We start from the raw sequence: 24231 nt of genomic DNA, 5'->3' as shown, positions 1-24231 counted from the left end.
GCTCCTCATTGCGGTGGCTTCTCTTGTTGTGGAGCACGGGCTCTGGGTGCGCAGGCTTCAGTAGTTGTGGCACACGGGCTCAGTAGTTGTGGCTTGCGGGCTCTGGAGCACAGGCTCAGTAGTTGTGGCGCACGGCCTTAGTTGCTCCACGGCATGTGGGATCTTCCCGGACCAGGGCTTGAACCCGTGTTCCCTGCATTGGCAGGCAGGTTCTTAACCACTGCGCCACCAGGGAAGCCCTAGTCACTTTTTCTTTAAAGTCTGCATAAGAATTTTCTTATTTTCTTTATTAGCTAGAATCAGCATCATCCTGCCCAATTACTAAAACTTCTCACCCTAATATTTTCTTTTTTACATCCATCCCTAAGAGCTCTGCTCTCTCATAAGAGCTCTTGATCCACATTAGACTTTAATCATGTTTTAGCCTTAAAGTACTAGGAAGCAATAAAACCACGTTGCTGATCTCTATTTGCAATGTAATTAAAATAATCCTTAAAAATTCTGGTTTAGGGCTTCCCTGGTGGCGCAGTGGTTGAGTCCGCCTGCCGATACAGGGGACACAGGTTCGTGCCCCGGTCCGGGAAGATCCCACATGCCGCAGAGCGGCTGGGCCCGTGAGCCATGGCCGCTGAGCTTGCGCGTCCAGAGCCTGTGCTCTGCAACGGGAGAGGCCACAACAGTGAAAGGCCTGCGTACTGCAAAAAACAAAAAAACAAAAAAAAATTCTGGTTTAGGTAATAAATGCTTGTAATTTTTTTTCTTCTAGACATGGGTCCCCTCCAGGTAGATTACAGAGATAATAACAGGCTGCACTCAGGAGAAGATTCTTCGCTGGACTCCATTGCCTCAGTTGTGGTTCCCATAATAATAGGCCTCTCTATTATAATAGCATTCCTGTTCATCAATCAGAAGAAACAGTGGATACCACTGCTTTGCTGGTATCGAACACCAACTAAGGTATTGTACTGACAAAGTTTCAGCCTCTTAAACGATCAAACTAGGAAAGCTTGTACGCTTAGATTTCCTTAGTTGCTTGATATCTTCTCTATTAGCCAGTGAAATGTTTACTTTGCTCCTCATAGCTTCAAATGCACATTAAGCTGTGGTGATCAAGATATATAGTATTTGCCCTGGGCTAGATGGCTGGATCAAGTCTCCGTCATCCATCAGTTAATGAATCCTGACCTTTCACAGATCCAATTTCCTGGATTTACTTTAAAGTTTTCAAATAAGGAGATACCCCTGGATTGATTCCTAAGTGATTGTTGTTTATATTAGAAATTAAAACTTGGTCACTTGGTATTTCTCAATCATCTATCAACTTAGAATTGGGAGAGGAAGAAAAAAAATCACAGGTTAGGGAGATAACACACAGAAGACGGCAAGAGGAGAGCTAAAAGATCATGACAATGTACAAAAGTCCAAAGGACAGGGAGATGTGTCAAAGGCAGGCAGAAAGGGGAAAGGTAGCAAACGATGAAGAGACTGTGTGAAATAATACCAGACAAGGTGAAGAGAGTCAGATTTCATATTGCAGGGGAAAGAATATGTGTTTGTTGTCAATACAAATGCAAAGGGCCTCAATCGGCCTATTTTAAAAAGCAGGAAATAATTCATTTTCATGAAGGGAAAAAATCATAATTCCTTTGAACACTAACTACTTTTTGCAGTTTGGTTTTTACTAAAGAAAAAAGATATATACAACCTCGAGAACTGAAAACAGCCAATTTACCATACAGATAATGATACTTTCACGTAAAATTTTTGTCAGATGGTTATCCTACCTCTGATTTTCTTACAACAAATATGTAAATTGCCTCTGTGCTGGGCGTGTGCTGGGTCAGGATACAGGGCTGCACAAGACACAGTCCCTACCTGCAAAGCTGGGGAGAGAGCTGCTCATATCATAGTGTATATATGGCTGGATACAGACAGACTGGCCCAACCTGGGATGCTGATTTTACAGCCTGATAAGAAATGGTCCGTTTATCTTAAAATCTGTCTATCTGGTACCTTCCACTCATCTTTCAGCCCTCTTAAGCACTAGTCTGTACTTCAAGGATTTGAAAATAATTATGTCACTTGCGTGTTTTCTCAGTTCCTTCATCCCCTCCGTTTGACATAATTTATTGACATTTCACCCCTAAACAGTTTTTCAGTATTCCTCGTAAGAGTATAGTTGGCAGCACTTCCCTGGTGGTCCAGTGGTTAAGGCTCCACACTTCCACTGCAGGGGGCACAGGCTGGATCCCTGGTTGGGGAGCTAAGGTACCACATGCCATGCAGCGCAGCCACAAAAAAAGTATAGTTGGCACCAGAGCAGGATGTGAACCCACGCAGTCTGCCCATCCATGTGCTGGGATGCTGTTTTCTCACTTGAATGAGGTACTAAATATCTGTTGGTTTGAGATACGTAAAGCAGTTAATTCTTTGTGGTTCTTTTTCCTCCTCCCATTAAATAGCCTTCTTCTTTAAATAATCAGCTGGTATCTGTGGACTGCAAGAAAGGAACCCGAGTCCAGGTGGACAATTCCCAGAGAACGCTGAGAATCGCAGAACCAGACGCCAGATTCAGTGGCTTCTACAGCAAGCAAAAACAGAACCACCTACAGGCGGACAATTTCTACCAAACGGTGTGAAGAGAGGCAGTGTGGATGAGGTTTTGAAAGACAGAAAAACGACTCAATCTGCTCTTAAACTAGAATTCGTGCACTTGCTTAGTGGATTGTTTTGGATTGTGACTTGATGTACAGCGCTGAGGACTTCCTGGGCTGGGCTCTGTCGACAGCAGTGTGCAGAACAAGCATTCCCACTCTTCCTCAAGATAACTGACCAAGTGTTGTCTTAGAACCAAAGGTTTGAAAGTTGCTAAGGTATATTTGCTTGTAATATAGCTGTAGAGATACTTGGGGACGGGGACAGTGAGTTTGGTTGGGGCGAATGGGTGGGAGGGTGGTGTTGGGAAGACAAATAGGTCAGCTTGGCTTGTGGAGAAATCCAGTCCAGTGGCCCAGAGGATATTTTTTTCCTGTTGCTCGGAAGACTTGCACTGGTTGCTGCAAAGCTCAGGCCTGAGTGAGCAGGAAAACAAAAAGGCCTTGCGATCCAGCTGCCATAACCACCTTAGACTACCAGACGAGCACATCAGACCCTTTTGATAGCCAACCCAGGCCTAAAGCCACATGCTTCTTTTATATACAGTCACAGCTGCAGTAGGTGGTGAGGAAGCAAGAGAAATGGGGTAGCGACGTTTCTCTAAAGCGGGTGATTAAGGATATATACAGTTATACTTTTTGCTGCTTTCTTTTTCTTCCAAGTCAGTCAATCAGCCAGTTCCTAGCAGAGTCAGCAAATGGATAAAACCTGAGTCGTTTCTTGATGTGAGCACTGGAGCTTTTCTGACAGCAGTGTGGCAGGAAGGAGAAGAGGGTGAAGGACATCAGGCATTTCCAGGGGCTATACTTCCTTGTTTGTTGTTGCTTTCTTCTGTTCTGTCGGTTGTTCATAGTTTTCGTTGAAGCTCTAGCTTAAGAAGAAACTTTTTTTAAAAAAAAAAAGACTGGGGATCTTTTTTTCCTTATTATATACTGATTCTACAAAATAGAAACTACTTCATTTTAATTGTATATTATTCAAGCACCTTTGTTGAAGCTCAAAAAAAAATTATGCCTCTTTAAACTTTAGCAATTATAGGAATATTTATGTAACTATCTTATGCTTCAGAAAAACAAAAGTATTTGTGTGCGTGTGTATATAATATATATGCATATATGTTTATACACATACAATTTATGTTTTCCTGTTGAATGTATTTTTATGAGATTTTAACCAGAACGAAAACAAACAGGCATTCCATATCAGTGCTTTTGATCACTTAAATTTTTGATTAACACAGTCTCAATCTACTTGCAGTTTAATTGGGAAGAGAAACGTGTGAGTGTTGGGTGTATGTGTGTTTGTGTGTGTATGCACACGCCTTGAGCAGTCAGCATCATACCTGCTATGGAGAAGGTATTCCTTTATTAAAAATCTTCCTCATTTGGATTTGCTTTTGGTTTTCAATTTGCTCACTGGCCAGAGACCTTGATGGCAGTTTTATCTGCATCACTAATCAGCTCCTGGATTTTTTTTTTTTCTCTTTTCAAACAACTGTTTGAAACAACTACTGGAATATTGTCCATAATAAGCTGGAAGTTTGTTGTAGTTTGCCTCAGATATAACTGACTGTATACTATAGTGTTAACTTTTCAAACAGCTCTTAGCACTTTTATACTAATTACCCATTTGTTGCATTGATTTTTCTTTTTAAAATGCTTGTTGTGAAAGACACAGATACCCAGTATGCTTAATGTGAAAAGAAAATGTGTTCTGTTTTGTAAAGGAACTTTCAAGTATTGTTGTAAATACTTGGACAGAGGTTGCTGAACTTTAAAAAAAATTAATTTATTATTATAATGACCTAATTTATTAATCTGAAGATTAACCATTTCTTTTGTCTTAGAATATCAAAAAAAAGGAAAAGAAAAAGGTGTTCTAGCTGTTTGCATCAAAGAAAAAAAGACTTATTATCAAGGGGCAATATTTTTATCTCCAAAATAAATTTGTTAATGATATGTTACCAAAATAGACCTACATCAGCCTGATTAGTATAAATTTTTGTTGACAATTAATCCATTCCTGGCATAAAAAGTCTATCAAAAAATTGTAAATGCTTGCTTTTTGTTTTTTCAATCATGGCCATATTATGAAAATACTAACAGGATATAGGACAAGGTGTAAATTTTTTTTATTATTTTAAATATTTGATTTATCCTGAGTGCTATATCTATTACTCTTTTACTTTGGTTCCTGTTGTGCTCTGTAAAAGAAAAATATAATTTCCTGAAGAATAAAATAGATATATGGCACTTGGAGTGCACTATAGTTCTACAGTTTGTTTTGTTTTCTTCAAAAAACAAGGCTGTAAAAGGATTACCTGCAACTTGATTCTTGGCAGCAAATAAACACTTTGACTCTAAATCACACAGTGTCACTTTCAAAAAGATTCTGTGTCTGAGATGAGAAAGATGACCCGTCCTTTTACTTTAAGGCTGTCAGTTCCGGCATCACAAGCAGCCCCAGTGCTTCTCTCAGGAGGCAGGCCTTTCCCAAGGAATCCTTGTTTTAAAAAAAAAAAAGGGGGGTGTCCCCCGCCCAGCAATCAAGTGTACAGCACAGGGATGCTGCTGTGAGAGAAACTTAAAACCTACCTGTTGTCAGTCACAGATCAGAAACACACCCATCTCATCATTAGTGTCAAACTCATTCATCATGTGTAGGAGAAAGGCTGTAGTGGGAAACCCTAGGATTTTACTAATGCTGAAGAAAGAGGTTACCAAGCAAAATAGAGGAAACCTCATTAAAAGGGGACTTTGAGTTGATAGGAAAAAATAGCACATTTTTCATACATTTCAGATGCATCAACTTAAGAATGAACTATAAACAGACCACTGTTGAGTCGCTTCAAAAAAAAATCCCTTTTGACTCTTTCGGATGATCTCCAAAGTGATATTTCTTCAGTATAAGACAATTTTTACAAATTCAGATTAAATTATTAATATTATTGTATTAGTATGCATCTTCATCAATTCAAGGGCAAGGGACAAATTAGTTCCACATATTCGCTATCAAATAAGACATTAATAAAACAAGGAACCATCTCAAGTTCCACATACTCCTAGAGAACGGCTCAAGTGCCACGCTGGCATCAACTCCAAACTGAGCTACTGCCGTTGCAGTCCTGCTGTCCCATTTACTGAGCCGGGTAGCTCTGTATGCTCACAGATGTTTAAGTGGAATTTTAAAAGCCCCCCCGACAGCAGGTCCTAGAGAGACTCTACTTACACTCAAGTTGTCGATGGGAAGAAGCTGCCATGGCTGTTAGGAATGTCTCACGGACCCAGAAAAAGAACAGGACTTCCATCATTCCACAGCAGCTTAGCACGATCTGAAAAAAGTCCCTGTCTCCCCTCCTTAGATCATGAGGCTAATCAAGGTTTCACCAGCTCACACACTGTAATGACGGACAACGTGTGAACAGTGAGGGGAGGAATCCAGCACGATGAAGGGAAGAAAAAAATCAAAAAACCAAAAACCCAAAAATAAAGCTCTCAAGTATATATTACCTTTTTTTCCCCCCAACGTTTATTAAATGACATTGACTTGATTGGAACTGGCAGAAGTTTTTCATGACTAGTGATGGATCCATGAGTAGCTGTTTCTAGAATTAGTACTTTAGGAAAACACATAGGCATGAATAAAATATAACAGCAACAGGAAATGGGCAATGCTGCAGCATCCAGTTTCTTAAGCACCTTAAAGGATACAAACTCCTTTTAAAGGACACTTCTTCACAGACAAGTGAAATGAAGCAATGAAACCTCTAAAGTTAATACAAGATTCTGAAAGTAAATGGCATCTTAATGGTTAAAATATGAACAACGGTGAAAGGCAGCAACCTCTAAAATCAGTCATCTCCAGCTGTTTCGATATTGACTAAGTATTAAGCCAAGACAACGCATATTCTGGTTTCCCTTCTTCCAGGAACACCCCAATTTTTAAGTCTTAGTCTCTCTGGACAATACTGGTAGGTAATATTTACACTGACAATTCTCTTACAAAGAAATCAGTGTTGGTTCTTGCCAGCACTGAAAAATAACGAGTATAAATCTCTCAGTGCTTTGATCTAGTTCTTGAGTGAGTGCACTTTAGATCCAGAAAGCCTTAAAAGCTCCAACAGGCACGAAAAGTATAACTGTACATGCACAATTAACATCACTCCCCCTTACTCTATAAAGCTGGAAAAGAGTTCATAATTGTTAGTATTTAACAACAACAAAAAATCTCTAGAATTCAAAATAGTGCCGTAGTTCCCTCGGTTCATAATATACAGCATTAGAGAAGGCATGATCACTATAGTAATACTGAATCACAAACCCAAGTTCAGGTGTCCTGAGTTTCCAATAGCAGGAAGGTAATGGTAGCCAGCTTTCAGAATAATGCTAGAAGCAATTTAGTTTGCTGTCCACAGACGATAAAGCTGTTCCTGAAGTTATGCTGCCCTATGTAGGACACAGAACTAGAGGAAGAAAAACAAAACAAAAAAAACCCTTTTAAATAGAAATGAATATTTTGTATATATTTACACAAGATGTATATATATTTATACACATTTTTATGTATATACATTTTCTATGTATATAAAAAAACACCATTAGAACTAAACATTAATGCAAGGATCTATAGTAGCAATTTTTTTCTAAGGTATAAAAGGCTACACCCAACAATGAAACGTTTTCTCAAGACACATTGATTAGAATTGCCCAGAAATGAGATACCAAAAGGCCATGTCTCTTAGGGTACCACTTAGAGATATAAACCCATAACGTTAGCCCCATACGAGGCTTATAACACAGCAAACGGCTCCCCAGTGAAGTCAAAGAAGGATCCAAGTGTCTGCACACAATTTTCTTCCCATCTAGGGTCAGCACAGTGGCAGCCAGAGCTACACTACTAGGCTTTGGCACAGCTCTTGAGGGCCGGGGTGGGAGGAGGCTGCGGTGGCGTAATTACACAGCAGTGAGAAAGAGAAGCTTAAGTAGCCCATACGGCATCCATCCCATCTTTTCCAGGCCAAATGAGGCCACTTTTCTACCTTCTTTCACGTCTTACCTTTGCACTGAAATTAAGGTGGTATATGTAGGCAGCTAAGCCATAGTCACTGGCATTAAAAACAACAAGGAGAAAGTCCCACCGGGAAAGGGGGAGGAGAGTTCTCCCTTGAGCAATACCCTCTTCCTGGGCAAAATGTTCTACTGGTCCCCAAGGAAGAGAAATCACTAACTGGCTATGGATTTCCAGAATGGGTGGGAAAGAGCATTTTAAATAGCCCTCCATCCTCACCTTCCCATGCACGTGAACTTCTCTGAGTGTTACACTCCCCTCTTCATTTTCTCAGAGTACAGAGTCACCCTTTAGTCTGAACCCCAACTTCTTTTCCATCCAGTCCTCACAATACAAACCCAAGACAAAAACCGCAACACACGCACACAAGCAGCTCGTCGGTGGCAGGTACTGTCTAGCTAGACCTGGGCTCGCAGACCAGAGCCAGGGGCCCGAGCAAGGGGAGCAGAGCTGGAGGCATGCCGCCTCGCTAGGGCAGGTGGTGCAGAGTCGCGGTTACAGTCCCAGGTTTTCAGGGAAGAAAGGAAAAGTCACACCCCCACCATACGACCCAGCAATCCCACTGCTGGGCATATACCCTGAGAAAACCATAATTCAAAAAGAGTCATGTACCAATATGTTCATTGCAGCTCTATTTACAATAGCCAGGACATGGACGCAACCTAAGTGTCCATCAACAGATGAATGGATAAAGAAGATGTGGCACATATATACAATGGAGTATTACTCAGCCATAAAAAGAAACGAAATTGAGTTATTTGTAGTGAGGTGGATGGACCTAGAGTCTGTCATACAGAGTGAAGTCAGTCAGAAAGAGAAAAACAAATACCGTATGCTAACACATATATGTGGAATCTAAAATAAAAAGGTTCTGAAGAACCTAGTTGCAGGACAGGAATAAAGACGCAGACGTAGAGAATGGACTTGAGGACACAGGGAGGGGGAAGGGTAAGCTGGGACGAAGTGAGAGAGTGGCATGGACATATATACACTACCAAACGTAAAATAGATAGCTAGTGGGAAGCAGCCGCATAGCACAGGGAGATCAGCTCGGTGCTTCGTGACCACCTAGAGGGATGGGATAGGGAGGGTGGGAGACGCAAGAGGGAGGAGATATGGGGATACATGTATATGTATAGCTGATTCACTTTGTTATACAGCAGAAACTAACACACCATTGTAAAGCAATTATACTCCAATAAAGATGTTAAAAAAAAAAATCACACGCCCACATCTCCCCCAGAACACTGTTCTCTGGGTCATAAAATTCTCCCATGCAGTCTGATAATAAAATAGCTAGAGAATGCTTCAGAAGCTCATTCTGTCTCTGGCCCTCATGGCAGTGCCCTAGAGACCCACTATAATTGAAAGTTAAAACATGTTCTTTATGTGCATCTCATTCCTGATTCACATCTATGAAGAACAAACCTCAGAACAATCCAGCTTTCATACCAATGCTAGCACAACACAAAAGCAAACAAAGATGTCAGACTTTTTTGTTTTGTTTTGCGGTACAGGGGCCTCTCACTGTTGTGGCCTCTCCCGCTGTGGAGCACAGGCTCCGGACGCACAGGCTCAGCGGCCATGGCTCACAGGCCCAGCCGCTCCGCAGCATGTGGGATCCTCCCAGACCGGGCACGAACCTGCGTCCCCTGCATCGGCAGGCGGACTCTCAACCACTGCGCCACCAGGGAAGCCCTTTTGTTTTGTTTTTAATTCAGAATGTAATAGGAAGAGAAAACCCTTCTCTATCAGAAAGAAAAAAAAAAGCTTATTTAAAAAACGATCATGTCAACTTAGTCTTTTCTACCCTCCTGTTAACCTACTAATGGCTGGCTTGGTGTCAGGTCTTACAGGTGATACTCATGTAATATTCACTTTGTGCTCATGACTATACCAAGGGTTCCCCCTTTATGAAGCTATGATTGAAGAAAAGTCCCATCTGAGTTATCTGACGTCTCACAAATCCCAACCTTCGGTTCAACTAGCTACTCTTGATAGAGAAGAGAGAGAACCCAAAGAAGAGAAGTGTGACCAGAGGCTGACTGCTCTCAAAATTGGATCAAACACTACAGGATGCATTTTACGATGCTCTGAAAATATGTTACCTAAAAAACTGCTACTTTTTAAGAAATAATTTCACTGAAAAGTATTCTTTTTGCCTATAATTAAATAAGTTCTTCAGTCCCTCTATCATCCAAATTTTCTTCCTTCCTCAGCAAAGCAGGTGATCTCGTTAAAGTCTCAAACGATCTTCCTTTGCCTCATCACTGTTCCCATCCTGTGAGATGCCAATCTTGCTCCTAAGATGTATGGCTCACTCTTCACTGCCCTGGCTTTATGAAAGTCCATTCTTTTTCTCTTTCTCCCTCCGCTCCCTGACCCTTACCCCATCCCTGTTCATATTCCCTTTGGGACTGTGAACTGATGTAACTGTTCCCTCCTTCACCCGTCCTTCTTCTAGTGTCCCCAAGAGGACAGAGGCCACCTTTCTCAAATCCTCAGCGTCAACATCTGAGACTCACAACATTATAGCAATATCTCCACAACATTTCCTCCAATGCCGCCTTTTTTTTTTTTTTGGCTGCTCCTCGCAGCCATGTGGGATCTTAGTTCCCCAACCAGGGATGATCGAACCCGTGCCCCCTGCGGGGGAAGCTCAGAGTCTTAACCACTGGACTTCCAGGGAAGTCCCTCCGTTGCCTTCCTTGATGTTTATAATTTAGCTGTGGAAATTATTTCCAGCCCAGGACTTCAAATAAAAATTAAATTCTAAATAACCACACTTTATAATGTTGGAAGCATAAATAAGTCGTCACGTTATCTATTCTCACCCTGCAAAATAAAAGTTGTGCGTTTGGAAGTTACTTTTTAATCTATTAGCAAGACAATGCATTTATTGACGAATCAAAACTTCCCAACCACTGCCCATACACTATTCTAAAACTCACCTTTCAGTATATAATCAGTCAACAAACTCGGAACTTTTTCACTATCCTCTTTCATGGCACGAAGAACTGCAAAATAAAGGAGAAAGAAAACACAATTTCAAATTCAGATAACCTCTGTCATTTTGTAGTCTTAGTCTTAATTACATGATATAACAATTCATGCAAATTGACTATTTTCTGGATGAGAAAATACAACTGCAAATGTTCAAGAATTTGTTATAGTTGAATAAGTCCTTGTTCAGGTAAGAATACTGCAGCTACCTGAGAGCTATTTCCCTGATTTAAAATTTCTAAACAGTGGAGGCAGGAAACAGGAGCTGGGTTATTACACAGAGCCCCAGTTTTGTCACCATAAATACTGGCAAGTGAGTTACCATAATGTGCACTTCTATGAGCTCTGGAGAGGAGAACCTTGGTGCTGCAGGTCTCATGAGCTGGAGGAACTCTTAGGGAAATGAAGAGTTAGCCGTACTCTCCAAGGAGCACATCAGTCAGCCTTCTTGGAAACTTTTAAAGAAAAAAACAAAATGAAGAACAGACTTCCCATGAAGCAAGCACCCAGCCAGGCTGCTTACTTCTTGATACTCCAAAGGGACCTGGGTGATTTCGCCTCATCCTAAAGAGAATCTGACAATTTGATCTCTAAGCAAAGATTTGACAATTTGATCTCTAAGCAAAGACAAAACAGAAAACACAGCTACTATTACAGTGGTTAAAAAACATCTAGACCACCTATACTGCCCTTTCATAGTGACTGCCAACTTGAACTCTCCAGAGCATCCTGGGGAAAGGCCTCACTATTCTCCCCCAGACGTATGACAAGACAACCTAGTGTAACCGTCAAGTCGGTCTTCCTGGGTTTAAACCCCGGCTCTGCCACTTCCTAGCAGTGGGACTGTGTGCAAGTTACTTAACCACCCAGTTCCTCATCTGTAAAATGGGAATAATCATTAGACTTGTCTCAACGGGTTGTTGTGAGTATTAAGTTACTAATTCAGGTGTAAAGGACTTAAAGTAGTACCTGGCACATAATATACACTACGTAAGCATTACCATCATTATTAGCACAACTAATATTACTCTAATTCTTATCACTACTATTATTGCACCTCCAATAGCTTTTATGAAGAAGGACACATATCTAAACACTGCCTGTCTCTACGGGGCTTCCCCTGCAGTAACATCTATAGGTGGGGATGGCAGAGGCTCAGATTCTCCCCAAAATTTTCAGGAGATAACCACTTTTCTTAAACTTTCAGAGTAAAGGTCATCCTTCCATCTACTGTCTTCATGTAGTATATTAACTTGGACACTCATTCACACACCCTACATACATTCACTCGCCCCAAATTCCAAGTTGTGTCAGTCTATAAAGACATCATCTAAGGATCGGCCTAGGACATTCTGATGTGGAAATTATGACAACTTTGGTTTGGCTAAGTATGTGTTTGTCCTTGATCTGAGAAGCTGAGACCCCTCAGTAATTCCTGGCTTCTAGGCAATATCTGTGCTCTCTTCTTAAAGAAATACTTAATGTTCAGTATTTCTGCTTCCAAACATATTTTAGATTTGTTTTCAGTTCTACATAAAATCACGTACCAAAAACCAGCACTATTAAAATCCAGCATTATTAAAAAGTGTGGTGGACTGGAAATTACGAGACGCAGCCCTGTAATGAACCATTCTCCTGTGTAAACTTGGACACTCATTCTTCCTGAAAAGTAGAGGGCTAGCCACCCAGTTAATCTCTTAATTCTTTATTTTATACAGGCTGGCATCACATAAGTATGAAATGTTCTGAAAAGTACTGTTCAAAGGAAAGAATAAAAGCTTCAGGTTAGCAGGCAGGCTGCTTGCAAATAAGACACTTCTTTCCTCGTGCTCCCCCCACCCATGCCTCGATCACCTCAATTTCCAAAATCAATATCATCATTAATATCCACTCATGTGATGCTCTCTCTTTCGGCTCCCTCTTTAATTCATAGTTATCACAAATATTTATAAATAGAAAGAACCTAACAGATCAGCAAATTCAATCCCTTCAAGAAAAACAAGGCCAAGTGACTGACTTATCCCAAATCACACATACATTAATTTATTTACTATGAGGTAAAGAGAGCAAATATTTTAACCCTCATTTTTCACTGTGACTGAGAGAGTGTAAATGACTTCCAAGGATATCCCTATAAGTAACGGATAGAACCAGAATTCAGGGCTCATTTATGGCCATCATAAATATACATTATACTGAATGTCTCTTAAGTCTAACAAGTTATTTTAAAATGCAAGCCCATTGAAGGTGGAGTATTTTTGCCTGCTTTGTGAACTGAAGTATCCCAAGTGCTCAGAACATGGCCTGGCACAGAGTAGGCCTTCATTAAATATTTGCTGAGTGAATAAATATTCTTAAAATATTACTATCAATTTATTTTCTACCTGTAACTACCTACCTTGGTTTCCAAAATCCTAAGAAAGGAGAGTGTTTTAGGCTGCATTTCTAAATCTTTCCTACTGAGTTTCTGACAGTCATACTAATATAAGATCCATGAAGCACCTTATTAATTGATAAATGGATATATTCTTAAATATACAAGAGGTGATGGGAAATTGTTACATTTTTCCTCCAAAAGTTCAGCTTGTAAATGTTTCAAAAGATAAGAAAAGCAGGAAAAATACAAATCAACGCTAGATTGAGTGCTGTGTTTGTCACAACCATTTATGGTTTCATTCTCAAAAGAATAAATGATGACATCCATCATTTACTATCCTAAATTGACAAAATAAAACAATAACAGAAACAAAACCAGCCAACTAAAATCAGTGTTTAGAATCAGCAAAAGTAAACAAGGTAACAGTTGAATTTTGTCTTTGCTTACTTTTTGTTAATATCTGAAGATCTTCAATAGATGGTGGTCCATTTTTTTTCTCATAAGGAATGACTGTTGTCAAGTACTGCCAAGTTAAAAAAAAAAAGTGTCACTTAAATCTGAATTACCTTCTCTGCAAAAATTTGATATAGTTACTAGAAGGTTCGTTTTATAACATGAGAAACATGAGCCACTTTAGTGATGAACACAGCTATCTTACTATCTCAGCTGGAACTCATTTTTTTTGCCCACCTGTTTACATAAATATCAACTTTTCTGCCTTTCAATTATTGAAAATTTCACAGGAGTAAGTCTGAGGGTGATGCGTCCAATTTGTTCATTTTTAAAGTGAAGTCTTATCTAACATTCTCCTTGAATACTTCAACACATTTTTGAAATGGTAATTTAAACTAAAAACATAACCATTCTGCATAACAAAATAGTTCGCACCAGTCAAATGATTCTGTTTTAGACCATTTTTTTCTGGTTGAACAAAACAGTCACATGGATAACTTGACAACTTTAAAAATGAATACCAGCTTTCTCCAGAAGCTAAAAAAGAAACACTTACCCAAATAATTTTAAAGATGTATTACCATTATTTTAAATTATTGTGTAAGTAGTTATAGTTATAAATGCTTAAAGGTATTAAAGTTAAAGAAAAAAGTGAAAGGAGATAATGGCCTAATGAATAATGAAAATTTATGTCTGATATTGAGACAAACTGCCTAGTTCACACTACTGTAAAGGCTCACAAGTATCAGTTATGTCCTATAACTACGTCCCTTGAAAGCATAATCTAAAAATTATTGTCCAGATTCTCCTATTCTGACCACGCCACCAAAAAATGTATAGCTCAACGTAGTTTGCATGTGCTTATCTAGAGATCTACTAGTTTTTTGTTTTTTTGTTTTTTTGCGGTTCACGGGCCTCTCACTGTTGTGGCCTCTCCCGTTGCGGAGCACAGGCTCCGGACGTGCAGGCTCAGTGGCCATGGCTCACGGGCCCAGCCGCTCTGCGGCATGTGGGATCTTCCCGGACCAGGGCACCAACCCGTGTCCTCTGCATCAGCAGGCGGACTCTCAACCACTGCGCCACCAAGGAAGCCCTACTAGTTTTTTTTACTTGGAATCTCTCCAGACCCACCCATTATTTAGCCCCAGTCCTGAATCTCAGCTCTATTCCTAATCCTCTTTGAGCAATTTTATCCCACTCATAATCAAAAAACAAAATAGAATTGCTTAAAAATAACTGATTACAATGAATTGTTTCAATCTTTAAGAAACTTGGTTTCCACCATCTTTATGGTGTAGGCCTCTCCAAGATGATGCCCAGTTGTATAACCAAACATGTTTCTTTGTAAAGAATACACAAGAAGCCAAAACACGCCCTCCTGGGGCCTCACTAATAGCATGCATGTCGGGCAACTTGTAGAAGCACCAGGAAGCCGCACCTTGGCATGCATGCTGTCTAGCCACACTTTCAGGCCTTCCTGCCCCACTCCCACATGCTGGGTCAGTTTGGAAGTTATTCTGCCATCTTGTGGGTTTGAGAGAGGTGAGAGGCAGAATAAAAAAATTTAAAAAATTCAACCATCCCTTAATGGAGCCCACTTATGAGCTGCAAATGTCAGTGTGAAGGATTAATGTCGATTATTTCCCTTCTTGAGTAATACAGAGCTATCTGCAGTAAAAACCTAGACTCAAATGCCTTATTCTCATAAACTGCCTACTAGCTACACTCTGCACACTTTCTCACTCTTAAGAACTAAATTGAAGAGTTTTCTTTTTAAAGTGAAGGTTTCAATTGTGAAAATTCTAAGCACATTCAATGTAGATGTGTTTCCCATGCTCTTGACATTCCTTAAGTCATTATATCAAAAAATGCTAATAAAAAGCAAACTGCTATACATCTGACTGTATATTTATATCCATGTATAATTTGGTATAAATAATGTTTCATGCCTCATTCAGCAGACAACTGAGTTGACTGACCACATGATACACCGTAAAAGCACATGAATTTCATTTAAAAGTAGGTAAGGTATACTCTATAAACATTTTGACCTAGGACTGTAGTCTGAAAGATACCAACATCTGGCTTTCTTTCCCCCCAAATGAGATCTTGTTTCTTAAACTTTTAGAATTACAGTAGCATATTCTAGTTTAATTTTCACAGCTATATATTCTACACATGCAATTCATTAAGTCAATATATTAACAGCTATTTGTTTAAAGGTAAAAGTGAAATATATTAACAGCTATTTGTTTAAAGGTAAAAGTGAAAAATAGAGTTCTAAAACATGTATTAAGAATACACTGGGGCTTCCCTGGTGGTGCAGTGGTTGAGAGTCCGCCTGCCGATGCAGGGGACACGCGTTTGTGCCCTGGTCTGGGAAGATCCCACATGCCATGAAGCGGCTGGGCCCGTGAGCCATAGCCGCTGAGCCTGTGCATCCGGAGCCTGTGCTCTGCAACGGGAGAGGCCACAACAGTGAGATGCTCGCGTACCGCAAAAAAAAAAAAAAAAAAAGAATACGCTGAATCTACTGTCTAATTTGAAAAATGCTTTTTCCTAAAGGGAAATTCTATGCATTATCAAGGCTATAAATATAATGAACTTCATTTCTTTAAGCAATAGTCTTAGTAGATTAGTAAGACTGCCAGCTTTCAGGACCTTCACTTACACAGAGAATGAAAAAACAGAATGAGGAAAATAAGAATAACCGAGCACCTGTTTCTCTCCACCTGAATTTCCAAAGGTGTGGCGGAGGCCATTCTGAATGACATTTGAGATCCCTTCCATGCTGAAGCGCTAAAGGCAGCGATATACGGCCCAGAAGAAAAGGACAGAGAAAGAAGTTCAAAGACTATTAGTAAGAATGTACCATGATGACGTATGTACCCAACAGGCAAGCAGTTAGAAAATGCCACTAACTCATTCAGATAAAGCAGACAAAATCATGCTGTTTTAAAATATTTTCGCTTCCATTTCTTTGCAAGTCAAATGCAAAAGCAACTACTTTCATGCAACTATATATGAAGTTTTTCCTGACGTAGCTGATAAATGTGCTCCAATATAAACACTATAAGTTGTACACATATTTGTTTTATGCAAAATTTACCACATAACTTTAAAGATACCTTTTGATATTGTTTACCTACATTTTTTCAAAAGTCTGAAAACTTAATACTGACAGTATGCATATTTTCAGTCTAAGTTTGCATATTTCTACCATAAGTTCGGAGAACATTAACACAACATTTGGCAAATGAAAATGCTGTTACTCGGAGAGCTGATTATTGCTTCCCACTCACTCTTCAGGACACCTGCCATCGCCTTGGGGCAGAAAATTCGAACTGGAAGAGCACATATGCTTCCTGGAGAGCAGAGTGGATCCCATGTGCCAGCGAGGCCCCCTAAGACTTCTGCAGACTTTTCCATTCTGTTTCTAGGAAACAATTCTAGCTTTTTTCTCCCAGCAACCTCCAAGACTTACTAGAATTTGTTGTACTGAAAAGGGAATATCGTTTTCCTACACTACTCATCTTGATTTGTAACCAGCCTACAATGTCATCAGACAGTCAAAAAGAGTCCAGTGGCACCTCTGGGGCTGCTGAGTCAAAGGACTTCGATGGATCCTCTTACAGCATGACTAATTAAGGGGAAAGGCATTCTGAAAAGGAAGTTCAGTGCTGATTCACCGGATGCTTCCTCCCCCTGTAATTTTATAGGGGTGCGTTGAATCGGTAAATACATTTGAGGAGTCAATATAAAGAGTATTTTACCAGGCCCTAATGAACAGAAAAAAGGAAACTAAGGCAATGGTTTCTGCTCTCAAGAAAGGCATAATGTAGCCCAGTGATTCTCAAAGTGTGGTCCAGGTCAAGACAGCTCCACTAAACATGCTGTACTTTGCTAGCAGCGTAACTCTTCTTTTGATGAAGTAGGCTAGTTTTAAAAGAAAACCTACAGGTAACCATGTCTGTAGATTTTTCACATGCTATCATATAACTTGTTCACATTTTTTAAAGAGATTATCAAAAGAAAGGACCTCTTAGCCTCCAGCATCTGCAATAAAACTTATGGGAAACTCTTCAAATAAACCAGTCAGCTCTTTTTTAAAAAAAATTATGTCTATCAAACGTAGTTCCTTTCAAAAGCAACAAAGAGAAAAATACTGAATTTTCTGTATTACTTCACTCCATTATCTACAGGCATGTTAAAGCCAGATACAAATTCAGAAAATCTCAAGCAAGATGAAGCATTTTAGAATCCATGTATCAGAAAACTAAGGTATACTTCATATTTGAACAGTGTATTCTAAAAACACCATCTTTACCTTTCCCAATTGGCAACCTAATTCCCGTCTCTTGCGGGTGGGGGTGGGAGTAGTTTATGCAAATTTTTAAATTCTTAAGCTGTAATTTAAATTTCTTTATTAAATGTCCAGTTGTGGACATTACAGAGCCATTTCAACTGCCAATAGCCTGAGTCTTTGTGAAAGATGGCTTTCATGCAACCAGGCTTAGTGGAAATAAATGAAAATGCAATCATGTGAAGCCACAGTAACTTAGGAACATACAAAACGAAAGAAGTTAAGTAAAGGAACTCCCAGTAGAACCTTTGCCCTTGCGGCTGATGACTCAGCCACAGCTGAGTCAGTAGCTGTGGCCAGTCAGGCCCCACTGTATCCTGACCAGGCAAGCAACACAGCAGCCAACAAGGTACAACTGGGAAAATGACAGAACAAGAAAAATCAGAACATTCAGGCGAAGCACAAAGAAACCAACTATGAGGAACCGCTGAGAACGTTCCACCCCCAACGCTCCAGCTGCCATCAACTCCCACCTCCCCAGAAATCACTAACAATTTTCTCCCTTCACTCCATGTTCAAACTCTTCCTCTCTGCTAGCTCTTTCCCACATTGCCAACGTTAAATTCTGAAACACTCAACCTCTCTTTCGCCAGGGTTTCCAGAAACAGCTCTGCCCAGCGTCATTTCTTTGATGCCAAGGTCTGCGGACACCTTTCAGATCCCTCGCAGACATCCAGTAAGCTCTTCTCCCTGCCTGCCTGGGTTCCTAGACACCACACTCTCCCAGAGTCCCCCCTGCCTCTGGGCTGCTTCTTCTGAGAAGTGCCTCTTTGCTCACCTCTTATATACGGGTATTTCTCAGGGATTGTGTCCCTATTTTTTTTCTCATGCACACTGACTTTTCCCACTCCGACTTCTGCCTCTGTAGATCTACAGCTCCACTTTACTAAGAGCAATCAAGTGCTTGGAACAGAGCCTGGCACAAAGGAAGGGCTCAAGAAACACTGGCTATACCTTTATTTTAATTTCCCTCCTGAGCTTCGGACTTGTACGTTTAGTGGTCTGTTGGACACTTGTACTTAAACATTGCAAAAACGCATCATATCCAAGACTGAATTCATCTTCCTCTCCCCCAGCAATTTTTTTTTAATTTAAAGCCTGTTTCTCCTTCAGCATGCTATACCTCTCTCCTTCATTTATTCATTCTTTGAAAAAATATACTGAGCCACATATTACTTCAGGTATTAAGGATTCAAAGTGAACACGTCAGCCAAGGCCCCTCCCATCCTCATGACCTGACATTCCAGCCTAAGAGGAGCAGAAAAAATAAAACAAGGAACTAGATAACTGCAGATAATGCACGCCCTGCCAATAGCTACAACAATTAAAAACTGGATGCCTACTTCATACTGGGAGGTCAGAGAAAAGTTCTCCTAGGAGGTGACATCTGAGCTGAAACATGAATTATACACACTCCCAGATGAGCTACAAAGGACAATGGACAAGAGATCCTCTCAGAACAAAACCAAAAGCAGCCAAACTGGCCAACCAACGAGTTCACCCTGCGGCCAGTGAGCAGGGGTCCTGTTATTCTGCTGCAGCAGGATGTGAAACAGTAGCTACTGAGTATTTCCATTCTCCCCTCCTTCCAATAAGAAGGTTTTATTACAGCGACCCTGTCCTCTCCCCATCTTCATGTGCTGGATGTGCTGGAATGGGAGGCTTGCTCTTTGTACCATGAGGAGCTACATCATCCAGAGCTGATGGGAAGGACAGACATCCCCCAAGGATACTGTGCTAGATGCAGTTACTGCTGAAGAGATTTGCATATCTCACTTGGCGGAAGGGGTACGCATGTTCTATCTATGCCACCCCAAGGCAGAAATCAATGACCCAACCCTGGCCCCTCCCTTCTCCAGAGCCCCAGCCGATAGATTCAACTGCCTTAATATCTCAGAAATACAACTATTTTCCCATTGCTGTCACTTCCTTGGCTCAATTCTTTCCTGATGACGGCAACAGCCTCCAAATCAATTCCTTATCTCCAGTTGTCTCCTTCCGATTACGTTCTCCTTGAAACTCTGAAGTCACCTTTCCAAGAGACAAATCTGAATATGTAACAAGCCACTCAAAACCTCTCCTTGGTTTCCTACAGCCTTTAAATAAGGCCCAAATGCCATAGCGAGGCATACAGTACAAAGCCCTCCATCTTCTGGCTTCTACTTTGTTACCCCACACCCTCTTCTTCTTGACTTACTTCCTCCCTCAACCTCTGGCCATACGAACAACCTGCGGCTCCCCAGGTGCCCTGTCACCTCCAGGTGGTTGCCCACACCACCCCCTCTGCTCAGTATGCCTGTCCCCTGCTTCCTCTGCTTGTCCTCAGGATTCAATTCAGACCCCTCAACCAAACGAGGGGTGATAGTAATGTACACACACCGCTACCACAGGACAGTACCAGGCACAGAAAGCACTAAAAACGTGGTAGCTGTTTTGAATACAGCAATAATTACCCTATCCCCAGGTTTCTCAACCTTGACACTACTGACATTGAATTACAGATATGTAATCCTTTGATGGGGGAGCAGTCCTGTGAATTGTAGGATGTTGAATGGCATCTCTGGCCTCTACTCAGCTGGATGTCAGTGACACCCCCCCACCCCCAAGTAGTGACAGTGACAAACATTTCCGGGTATTCCCTAATGTCTCCTGGGGGACAGAATTGGCCTGGTTGAGAATCACTGCATGTGCATTGGATGGTCCGTTATCGGATCCCCAGCCCACAGGCCGCATGTCCCTGGAGGCTGAGATTTACTCTGCATCCTTAACACCCATGCCCGGCACATAATTAGATATCAATATATGTTTTTCTAATAGTACTAAATGAAAAGATAAAAGTTTATAATTTGCCACACAGATGGACCTTGAAGGCATTATGCTAAGTGAAGTGAGTCAGACAGAGAAAGACAAATAGTGTATGATCTCACTTATATGTGGAATCTTAAAAAAATAAAATAAAAACCTAAACTCATAGGAAAAGAGATCACACTTGTGGTTACCACAGGTGGAGGGTGTGGGGAGAGGGGACTGGAGGAAGGTGGTCAACCAGTATAAACTTCCAGTTATGAGATAAGTAAAGTCATTACATCACTAGTGCTTACTTAACACTGACGTATGATGTAGAAGAGTAAATCCTAGGAGTTCTCATCACAAGGAAAACCTTTTTTCTCCTTTCTTCTTTCTTTTAATTGTATCTATATGAGAAGATGGATGTTAGCTGGTCCTACTGTGGTAATCATTTCACCATATTTATAAATCAAACCTTCATGCTATATACCTTAAACTTACACAGCAATGTACGGCATTTATTTCTCAATAAAACTGGAAAAAAGAAAGAGGTTTTTGTTTTTGTTTTTTTTAACGTGGGGATGAGGCACAAGATCTAAAAAACAGAACAGAAAGGAAAAAGAAAGTTTTGGTTAGGTTAATTTTTCATAAGCTCAACCCCATCGCAAAATCTTTAAGGAGAGAAATGTCAGATACCCCTTTTGTATGCCCACAAAGCACAAGCCCATCCTCAGCAGGCAGGAGGCACTTGACTGATCGTCACTGGCTTCAACTGCAAAATGCTTCAGCAACTACTTCCCCTAACAGTGAAATACTTCCAGATTTATTTTTTTTTTAATGAAACCAGGAATCATACCTTAGTCAAAAGTATTTGGAATCAGAAAAATTTTTCAACAGTCTTCTTGGATAGAAAAATGTTGGACTAGAAATCAGAAATCTGGGCTCTCTCCCAGCTTTGCCACTAACTGTGTGACATGACAGCCATCCCTAAGCCTGCAGAGGCCCATTTCCTCATCTGTGAAATGGATGATTAAATGATGTCTTTTTTAAAGATCTTCTCGTTTGTAACTTCTGTGAATCTACAAGTTAACTCCACCTAGAAGATACATGATTTTTTAGGAAGGCAAATCCAAACCATACATATGCACGCACACACACGCATGCACACAGAACAGTACAAGACTAAAAGGTCACATAAGCTATGATATTAGTGCTCTAGAATGACAGAATTGCCCAGCGAGATGATACATTCAGAGCTGTCTACTCCCGTGGCTTCCTTTTTCTTCTGTGACATGAGTACACTTTGAAGAGAAGAGACTAGGTCTTAGTCTCTCCATCCCAGTGACCTGCACAGGGCCTGTGCCACAGCAGGCATGTATAAACGTCTGCTAAGCTGAAGTTGTAACACACCTAAGACCAGTCTTAGAGCCTGTGATAACCATATTGGGAGGCTTCTTGACTTCTTGCAGGAGAGGAACTTTTTTAAAAGAGCTAAAAGGCAAAAATAACCTGAGGGTGAACAGAAGAAGGATGACATGACGAGATATAAAGTTTTTTGTCAAAGGTGTGAACAGCAGAGTTCTGGAAAAGCCCACTGAAGAACCTAGTCTGAGAAGTCAACATGAGATTAATAAAGATAAAATCATCCTATCGACATGGTTTGTAAAACAGTGTAGTGACTAAGAAATATAAAACCCCTGGGATAATAAAAGCGTGGCAAGTAGAAGAAGGTCAATGAACTAGAAGGATCACAGAATGAAAAGACTCCCAGCGAGACAAGGAAGGAAAAGGAAAAGAGCTCCGCAAAACACACAACAGAGTCTGCTTCACAACTGCCCTAAAAATTCCAAAAATACACTCTCTTGGAAGGCAAAATGAATTTTAAAAAGATAAAACCTCAGAGGCAGACTAAATTTACTTTTAGTAAACATCACCTCATTTAGGAACACTGCATTTACATGCTTGAGGGCAGATATAGTGTTATTAGGTGCCTATGGTACTTAACTGGGCCAGAGGGAAGACTTTCTCTATGCTTACATTTTGTAAGTGGGGGAGGGGAGGGATGGAGGGAAGAAGAGAGGCATTTCTTTGTTGAACATTTCTGAAGGTGACAGTGCCAGAGCTATGTCAAAGCACTGACAGAAGTTAAGTCTCAAGGTTATGAATGCTCGATGAAACAAAGGACGTTCAATAAAGGGTTGTTACAGTTTAATTAAAGTAACAGCAGTATTAACTATGTCAGAAAGCCCAATCATGCCTCCAAGTAATCCACCACTTCTCGATTTGAAGTAAAGGTTCCAAATGTTCAAATTCAAAGCAAACACCATTGTAAAGCAATTATACCCCAATAAAGATGTTTAAAAAAAAAAAAAAAATTCAAAGCAAAGCGCTTGTGAAGATTCTGTGAGTCTAAAATTATTTTGTAATCTATCCACTGCACCTTTATGAAGGAGTTAATAGCTCTGTAAAATGCCCTTCGCAGAATGCAGTTTTTGATGGGAGCCCTTTTATAAGCAGGAAAATGATTAAGCATTACAGTATTCACTTTATTCTTCCCCTCACCGCTGACAAAGTGCCAAAGTAACGTGGCAAGGACAGGGGAAGGGGTTTACTGAGTTCAGGGCCTCAGTCACATGGTTCATACTGGGCATACTCACTACTGCCTCACGACCATTTGCTTCCCTGGTGTGAGTATGTATTAAAGTCTCAAAATCAGTCATTCTCTGGAAAATTTTCTCAGACGAAACCAGGAACTACCAAGTGTAAACAAGATATAGAAGAAAAAAAAAATCTATAAAAATCTGAAAGACAAAGAAATAAGCCAAGACCTCCATGCCCATCCACGATACACCTGCACAGAACTCCCAGAGCCATGGGTTCCCTGCACCCACCTCTGTACAACTCTGTACATCCTCGCTCCAATGTACACTGGTTCTGTGAGCTAAGGCCTGCTGAGCTTTTCTTCACCCATTTATGAAATGGCAGCAACGATAATACCTGCTTTATAAGGTTGTTGTGAGGATTAAATGAAATAATCCATGGGAAGCACTTAGCAGGGTGTTCAACAAATATAAATGTTCAGAAAATGTCTGGGCTGTATTCCCTTCAAAAGGCTAGACCAACATTTGGGACATAACTCCCAAACAGAAATAACCACACCTTTCTGCTTTTCTCCCAAACAGTAAACAACAGTATTTCAAGTTCTCCTCATACAAATAAAATGGCAACTGAGAAATAACCACCCTGATTATAGTCTCTAGGTTAAAAGGACTGAAGACAACACAAGGAAAAGATACTACTGTCTGAGACTGAATCAGCCAGAAAGCTTGAACAGAAAACAAGTAACACTTTTAGGTAATTCAAGGTCTTTCTGAATAATAAAAAGAAAAGAGCTAGAAAATACCACCTAAACTGAAAAGCAACACGGAATCAGATACAGAGTTGTGGTTTGTTCATTCTTTTCCACAGTCTTAACCATACCAACTCATTCTCTGCACAGTATATTCACCAGATCAACGAATTTCAC

General features: G+C 40.5%; 2 protein-coding genes across 3 annotated transcripts in view; one reads left to right on the top strand and one right to left on the bottom strand.

Annotated features, from left to right (window-relative positions):
- CRIM1 (cysteine rich transmembrane BMP regulator 1) overlaps positions 1-3094 on the top strand; it is a 206715-nt gene extending 203621 nt beyond the window's left edge. The window contains exons 16-17 of the mRNA XM_065891147.1: positions 767-957; positions 2463-3094. Coding sequence (XP_065747219.1) covers positions 767-957; positions 2463-2639 — 368 coding nt within the window. The 3' untranslated portion in view covers positions 2640-3094. The remainder of the gene's footprint in view (positions 1-766; positions 958-2462) is intronic.
- A 3062-nt stretch (positions 3095-6156) lies between these two features.
- The window catches only part of FEZ2 (fasciculation and elongation protein zeta 2), a 42958-nt gene continuing 24883 nt past the window's right edge, over positions 6157-24231 (bottom strand). Inside the window, exons 6-9 of one of the 2 annotated variants that reach the window (XM_065891072.1) lie at positions 16274-16354; positions 13550-13625; positions 10674-10739; positions 6157-7117 (exon numbers count right to left, since the gene is read on the bottom strand). In XM_065891072.1, the coding sequence (XP_065747144.1) occupies positions 7101-7117; positions 10674-10739; positions 13550-13625; positions 16274-16354 (240 nt within the window). In that variant the 3' untranslated portion in view covers positions 6157-7100. The remainder of the gene's footprint in view (positions 7118-10673; positions 10740-13549; positions 13626-16273; positions 16355-24231) is intronic. The other variant, XM_065891073.1, reaches the window with a different exon arrangement.

Source organism: Phocoena phocoena, chromosome 14 (assembly GCF_963924675.1).
Source record: "Phocoena phocoena chromosome 14, mPhoPho1.1, whole genome shotgun sequence".
Classification (NCBI taxonomy): domain Eukaryota; kingdom Metazoa; phylum Chordata; class Mammalia; order Artiodactyla; family Phocoenidae; genus Phocoena; species Phocoena phocoena.
The sequence above is the reverse complement of the archived record's forward strand: the minus strand, read 5'-3'. Positions and strand labels throughout refer to the sequence as shown.